The sequence below is a fragment of the Lygodium microphyllum genome, chromosome 6, assembly GCF_053477565.2.
Source record: "Lygodium microphyllum isolate KBCC chromosome 6, Lygodium_microphyllum_v1.1.10, whole genome shotgun sequence".
Taxonomy (NCBI): Eukaryota; Viridiplantae; Streptophyta; class Polypodiopsida; order Schizaeales; family Lygodiaceae; genus Lygodium; species Lygodium microphyllum.
In genome coordinates, this window is record NC_141140.1 from 123,300,474 (window position 1) to 123,308,099 (window position 7,626).

Genomic DNA, 7,626 nt, shown 5'->3' on the forward strand with positions numbered 1-7,626 from the left:
CAATAGCAACTAGGCCTACCTAATATGGAGGTTGCATCAGCATTGGAAAAGCAAAGGTTTAAATTAAACATTAAAATGTTGCAAATTGACAACATAATCTTGGGTGCGACATGGCTCTTATGGCAACTATATAGATGTATTGGTGCACAAATGTATGCTTCACGATTACCCCATCATGCATGCATGCTTAGTGAGTTGTGTTATGGATAATACAAAGGTATGAGGGTGCACATTAGGCATGCTTTGAACTCCCACCATGCTTGTACACACTTTGTGGTTCAAGATTTCTATATCTAAGCCGGACACTCTCTAGTAGGAAAATTGTTTTGATTTGTTACTTCTTTACCAAGCAAAATTTACTTCCCCTCATATCGAGAAGCCTTTAGAGAAAATGTTGATGAGAAGAAGCCTTTGGAGAAGCTTTTGCATCTTCCTCACCTCCAACAACTCATCCAGCGCGCCCGGCCCTTCCCCCCCCCTCTCTCTCTCTCTCTCTCTCTCTCTCTTTCCTTCCTTTTGAAGCAAGGGCCTCCTCCACCTCTCTGTCACTCTCTCTCAGGGTTTCTCATTGTTCTCTTTGCAACACACACACACACACTCTCTCTCTCTCTCTCTCCCCGCAGCGGCCGCCGCCGCCGCCATCTGTCTTTGTAGTAGTAGCAGCAAGCGGCCATGTGGTGAGCAAGATGGCTAACGAAGCTGGGAAGCTCAAAGTCGAGGTATATTCTCTCTCTCTCTCTCTCTCTCGCCCGCGCGCGCGCGCGCGGGTTCGTCGGTTTCGCACTTGACATCTTCACCATAGCTCAAAGAAAACCCATTCTATCTCGGGATGGGTTTCCTTGGCGCCCGATCCACTCCCTTAACTCACATTTTTGGAACACTCCCTGTGAGAATGTAGTAGAGCACCTTCGTCCCGGAGGGTTGCTTCGTTAGCTTGAATTTTGGTTAAAAGATTTCACAATCATTGTTTTGTTGCTGTCGTTCTAAGTCGCTCTAGGAACTGGCCTCGCAGACGATCCATCTGAAGGTGTACATACATTGCGAAGGATGTAGGAAGAAGGTGAAGAAGATCCTTACCAGAATCGAAGGTGAGCCCCTCTCCCTGTTTCCTTGCTATTTTGCTCTTAGACAGCGACTTTTCGGCTTGTTCTGGTCAGTTTCAAAATCAAACTGTCATGACGTGTATAACGAGGACGGGGGGTTTCTGCTGAACGTTATTGGACCCTTGATTCCAAATTAGGTGTTTACACTGTGGAGATCAATGCGAGCCTTGGCAAGGTGACTGTAACAGGGACAGTCGACTCTAAAACTCTAACAAAGAAGCTAGAAAAAGCAGGCAAAGTTGTAGAATTGTGGCCTTCTGGGGGGCAAGCGGGAGGAGATGGTGGTGGTAAACAAATTCAACAGAAAGAGAAGGCGACAGTGAAAGAGAGAGAGAAAGGCCTAGACCAGCCAAAGCCACAAGAAATCAAGGATTCCACAGAGAAGAAAGGGCATGAAGCAGAAGCAAGCAAGGGAGAACAAGCAAGAGAAAAGAAAGCGAATGTCAACACCCCTTCTAAAGGCCAAAGTGGCAATGGCTCAGCCAAAACGGAAGAAGAGAATAGCAGCAAAAAGAAAGGTAATAGTGGAGGTGGAGGAAACAATGCCAACAAGAATAATAACAACAGTGGAGTTGGAGGAAACGATCCCAACGAGAGTAGTAGTGGAGGAAACAATGCCAATACTAAGACGAACAATGATAATAGCGGTAAGAATGACAACAAAGAAGGATTAGCTAAAGAAGGTGTAAGTCAAGCTACCACAAAACCAATCGCCAATGGCATTCTCAGTGACACGCATCACGATGATAGTGGCAATAATCAAAAGAAAGTTCAAAATGACAATGCCCCTAGAATCACCCTAAATAGTGATGAAGTTTTTAGTGAGGCAAGCTCATCTAGTAAGCACATAGTAAACAAAAATGTTACTCCACCTTCTATGGTGTTGGTGGAGACAGAGTATGATCACTATGTGGAGCCTCGTGTTGAAGAAGATTATGCCACCCACCTATTTAGTGATGAAAATGCTAACAATTGTTCCCTTATGTGAACTTTATGAGCTTGTATGATTACAAGCGTTAATAGTGTTATCATAACATTTCCACTTTTATAGGATAAGAGAGAGAAGCCCTTTTGTAAGATATGGGATAGATGAAAACTAATGTTTCTATGTCACTTCTTGTTGGGTCATCATGTTTCACATTTTAGGTCATGACAAAGTTGACAAAAATATGATTTTGTAAAAGAGATCTTAATGTTGTTCTCGGTTGTTGAAGTATTGACTTAAAATAATGGTCATCTTTAATGAATTTATCAGTAGATCCACTCTTTATTTGTGGCTTGTCATTGCTACAAAAACCCTTTTGCTTTTTCCATAAGATGTGCAAATGAATCTATGGTGCATTCTTGAGAACCCAAAAGTCAAAACCTAAAGTGCATTTCTAAGATACAAAAGTCAAGAAGGTTTGGGCGGTATAATGGGACAACAATAGTATGTGCAATTTGTGTATGTGTTTATATGTACATGTTATAGGATCACACAAATAAACAATTGTGAGAATTACAAATAAAGGTGATCTATTAATTGTTGAGTCAACCCCTAATTGAGATGTTGAGCTTTATAGCATTTTATTCATCTTATTGGTATTCTAATTATTCTATAATAGAAGGTTCACTTATATTGAGGCATTGTGCATTAAACACACTGGTATTCCTTATGTACAAAGAATGCAAAAATTCACAACTTCATGTGAGCTTTTAGAATATATGCAAGTTGTTAGAATGTAGCATTGTGACAACTTTGCTTGGCTTGCTTGTGGCCATCATGTCATAACACTCTAAGTCATTGTTGTGATTAGTTTTGGATGCAATTTAGACAATGATCAAATCAAAGCAACTATGGGGGCTATTAAATTTAGATGATGAGTATGGTGTGGGGGATAAGAGTTGCAATAGATAATAGGAAGCTTGATTGGCGGCAATTAGGAACTAGAAAGAGTGTAGGGTATAGCTCACAAAGAAGGTGATTGTGAGTTAGAGATAAAGATAGTAGGGTGTTGATATGTAAGGGAGCCAGATGTAGAAGGTTAAGAGGCAATACTATTAATGTAGAAGAGATTGGAAGAGCATCAATCCCTTTTGAGAGAACTCTACCTTATGTCGATGAAGGTCATATATTTGATCTATTGGAGAGCTACATCTAAAGTTGGGGAGCTCTATTTGAGGTTCATAGACAATGCTTGTTGATGTATCAAGGAGCTACACTCAATGTTGGAGAGCTCTGTAATGAAGCATAGGTCTAGGGAAGAGTATAAAAGGTTGAATTGTAACAAGGCTCATTGTCTTTTTGCCATTAATCAATTATCCTTCTAGAGAACTCCTATTCTAGGACCTTCCACCTTAGCTAAGGGGTAAGTGACTTGCTTCACCATTGCAAGAGATGTGTATCTTATTGCCATCCACATTTTCCATCATTATATTTCTCTCATATGAAATCTGAGTATTGGATATGGCCACCTTGGCTATGGCTTTTGTCATATTTCTTAGCTTAATTTGATATATTTTTTATTAGGAAGAAACTATCTTTCTTACATTGATATCAAAGCTAGTCTTTGATCCATCCAAAAAACCATTTTCATGCTTTACATGGTCATGTGCATGAAAGATTGGTTATAGTAGTTGAGAATCTAGTCTTTGTCTGGTTATTTCTTATAATCCTAACTAGGCAGGCTCTACTATAGTAAATTGTGGTAATTTTGAAGGACATGAACAAATTCTTGGCAAGAATGGCAGCCTCCATGCCATTTTAGTAGGTCGTGACCAATTTTGAAGGTCATTTTGAAGACTTGAGGAGAAATAGGAAATTAGGGGACTATCTTTTCTTCTATCTTTCTATAGCATGGTTTCCATCTTCTTCTCTAAGCTTGCCTTTAACATATCCATGGAGTATGAGGCTTCTATCTTTCTTACTTCCATGGCTTCTTCCTTGCAAATGGACACTTGAGCTAGCTTCTTTGTATCATATGGAGCTTATACAATACCATACTCATAGAGTTTGATAGCTAATGAGATATTGTTCATGATAGCATGATTTGTGCATGTTTGTGAAGGTTAATCTCGAATCACGATTACATCTATGGTGGCTACTCCTTGTTAGATAGCTTGTATACACTCCAAGTAGCCTTGGTAATCCTTCATATTGATCATCCAAGGTATTACATCTCCATTTGAATCCTATTCAACCCTTCCAAGGCCCGTAATAACAAGACCAAAACAATCCGTTTTAGATTTTGCCATGGTATTGAGCTCTATGCTCATTCTAACATGAGTTTTGGTTCATTTAAGGCCTTCATTGTATCTGTTGAAGGTAGTAACTATGAAAAGGGATCCATAGGCTTTATTCTTCAAGCTAGATTACTCAAGAAAGTAGAGCAACATGATATTTTTGCAAAATCTTGGTCTTATCAAGGGCTTTTGGCTCATTTTACTCCAGGAATCTTTATGAAGCTCAAGCTATCCATATTGGACCAAGATTGAAGCATTCTGTCAAGATTGGAAGCATTTTCTATCTATCTTCCTTAATGGACAACAAGACGAGCTTAAAATCTCTTCTATTTTGTGAAAATCGATGGGACTTTTAGCATTTACTTGCTTCTAGCAATGTGCTTAAGGCTCAAGAGCACTTACTTCACTAACGTTTATCCATCTTATAAATATTTGAACCTTTCTCTTACAATGAATAACAATGGATAGTAAATGGCTCTCAAGAGCACTTGAAAAATTATGGATTTTTTAAAAATAGTGATTCATGTTGGCAAGCAAGATTACAACAATCACTGAAGATTTTGACCCTTTTGAAGAAGAAGAATTAATCGATTGATTCTCCATCAACACTCTTCATTGCTTATCAAGAGATACATCTGATTATATTCTCTTTAATGTCTCTTTTCATCCATTTGTTAGACCTATTCCACTTGCTAAAGAGAGGGACTAAGAGGTATCCATTTACATTGAAATAGCATATATGGCCCATCCCAAGATTGAATATGATTATGCTTGCATTTACCTATCATGCCCACAAATTTTAGTACTCCATTGATGCTCAAATTGATTTATAGGTATTATTTTTGTACCTTATATTGATCTTGCTCTATTTGTGTGATTCGTTGATCATTAAGATTAGAGAATAACCATGTTGGCAAGTGAAAAATGGTGTAAAACAGTGAGTCATTACTGAAGGGTAATTTCCTAACCCTTTTCCATCCTATTTTAGCCTCTTTTATCACTCCCAGGTGCTCTCAAAACATCCCTGGTCTTCCTTACTCCAGGTGTAACAATAGAAGGAATACCCAACTCATCATCAATGCTCTGTTCTGAGCCACTGGATTCACCATCCACATAAGAGTGACCTGCATTCACATCAAACATGGGCTGATCTACCTTCTCTTTTCCTTTTCGTGATACCTGCATACCACTATCTGCATTGCTTTGAGAAGATTCTCCTGATCTCAATCTACCTGTCCATGGTGAAGAATGTGAACCACTGCTAGAGGACACTCCAGGTCCACTAATATCTTGTGACTGCTGCTGTGAATTCTGTGCAGCATTACCATTTTGTGCATCTACATTATCAATCACATTTACTGGTTTATACCAGCTACTCATCTCATCAAAAACAACATCTCTGCTCACTATAAACTTACGAGTAGAAGGGTTATAGCATCTATACCCTTTCTGCCTGCAGAGAGTAACCAATAAAGATGCACTTCTCAGCTTTTGGATCCAACTTGGATCTCAACTCATCTGGCACATGAACATAGGCAATGCAACCAAAAATCTTCAAATGAGAAATATCTGGTTTCCTACCAGTATACCTCTCCTCTGGAGTCATCCCATGTATTGCTGCAGTGGGAGTCCTGTTCATTATGTAGACTGCTGTAGCAACTGCTTCAGCCCAGTAAAAATCTGGCAAGTCTTTTTCATTGAGCATGGCACGAGATACCTCTCCAATATACATGTTTTTCCTTTCTGCAATTCCATTTTGTTGTGGGGTATGACTACATGAATATTGCTGCTTTATGCTATGCTCCTGCAAGAACCTTGCAAACTCATTTGAGAGGTACTCTCCCCCTCCATCTGACCTTAGGCATTTTATTTACAGGCCTGTTTTTTTTTCAACCATAGCTTTAAAAGTTTTGAAATTCCCAAAAACTTCACTTTTCTTTTTCATAAAATCCACCCAAACTTTTCTGCTATAGTCATCAATAAAAGTGACAAAATAATGACAGCCTCCAAGAGATGCAGCTTTAGTAGTCCACACATCAGAGTGGATTAATTCCAATGGCTTCTTACTCTCTTGAACATGTCTAGGAAATGGTTTCCTTGCATGTTTTCCAAACTGATAGGCTTCACATACCTTATGCATTTCTGCAACCTTGAATTTAGGCAATCCTGCAACAATATTTTGGGCTTGCATTGATTTAAGTCGTTGTACATTAACATGATCAATGCGTTTATGCCAGATATCAATATCTACAACTACACCGATCCCATGTGCAAACATTGCTGCACTCAATTCAGGCATGTCTTCATCCAATGAAAACATTTTGCCCTTCTTCTTTCCTTTTCCTCAACAAAGCATCCATGAGGATTAAATCTGACCTGCAACCCCTGCTCAACCATTTGACCAACAGAAACCAGGTTCTTGGTGATATTCGGGACATGAAATACATCCGATAGGTATTTCTTTTTCCCATCCTGCATAGACAAAGGAATTTTTCCAATCTGCACAATAGGATGTGCAGTATCATCACCAGTCTCCACAAATCCTGGTTTTTCCATTTTCCTTGCATTCTGCATCCATTCTGTATGACCTGTCATGTGGTTTGATGCACCTGAGTCAACATACCACACTTTGTTGCTTTCTTCTGCACTTGTCACAGAATTGTTCATGTGCTGCACCATAAACAAATGCTCATTTCTATCATCACCCTGTCTACTAGAAGATGCATAATTTCCTTGTTGTAATTTTCCATTCATGATATCATTCTGCTTTTTATAGCAGTCTTTAGCCATGTGACCCATTTTGCCTCAAGAGTTACCACGTCCTCCTCCATAGGACTGGTTTTCTTGAGTTTGCTACATATTCTGATTTCTACCACGGCCTCCAGATCGGCCTCCTCTACCTCTGCCTCTACCTCTTCCAGCATTTGAGTAGAAGACAGCTTCTTTTGAAGTTCCTCCTGAAGAAGATGCACCACCATTTCTCTGCTCCTCAGAAATTAGAAGAGCAATCAACTCCTCAAAATCAGAAAATCTTTCACGGACGGAAATGGATGTTCGGAACTGTGCATAATCCTTTCCTCGACCATTCAAGGTCACAGAAACTAAATCATCATCTTCCACTGGCGACCCAATGGAAGCAAGTGCATCTACAATCTTCTTCACCTTCATGTGGTAGTCATTGATGCTCATACTTTCTCTTTGCACATTGTGCAACTCTTGCTTGAGCTGCATTTTCCTGGCTTGCGTATTTGTGCTATACATTTTTGACAAAGTATCCCATGCCTCCTTTGGCGTACTTGCA

General features: G+C 39.5%; 1 protein-coding gene across 1 annotated transcript; it reads left to right on the plus strand.

The window, feature by feature from the left end:
• The first annotated feature begins 320 nt into the window (after nucleotides 1-320).
• Nucleotides 321-2,216, plus strand: LOC148035065 (uncharacterized). Its single transcript, XM_087679976.1, has 3 exons — nucleotides 321-719; nucleotides 1,013-1,088; nucleotides 1,241-2,216. The coding sequence occupies exons 1-3, from the start codon at nucleotides 687-689 to the stop codon at nucleotides 2,089-2,091; spliced, it is 960 nt and encodes a 319-aa protein (XP_087536102.1). The 5' UTR covers nucleotides 321-686; the 3' UTR covers nucleotides 2,092-2,216.
• Nucleotides 2,217-7,626: the final 5,410 nt, after the last annotated feature.

What these genes read in the sequence shown, in the direction of transcription:
- LOC148035065 (XM_087679976.1), top strand. Translation starts at nt 687, where the DNA reads ATGGCTAACGAAGCTGGGAAGCTCAAAGTCGAG. An exon ending in CTGGGAAGCTCAAAGTCGAG is followed by an intron (nt 720 to 1,012) that starts GTATATTCTCTC and finishes CTGGCCTCGCAG; the next exon opens with ACGATCCATCTGAAGGTGTA. An exon ending in GATCCTTACCAGAATCGAAG is followed by an intron (nt 1,089 to 1,240) that starts GTGAGCCCCTCT and finishes ATTCCAAATTAG; the next exon opens with GTGTTTACACTGTGGAGATC.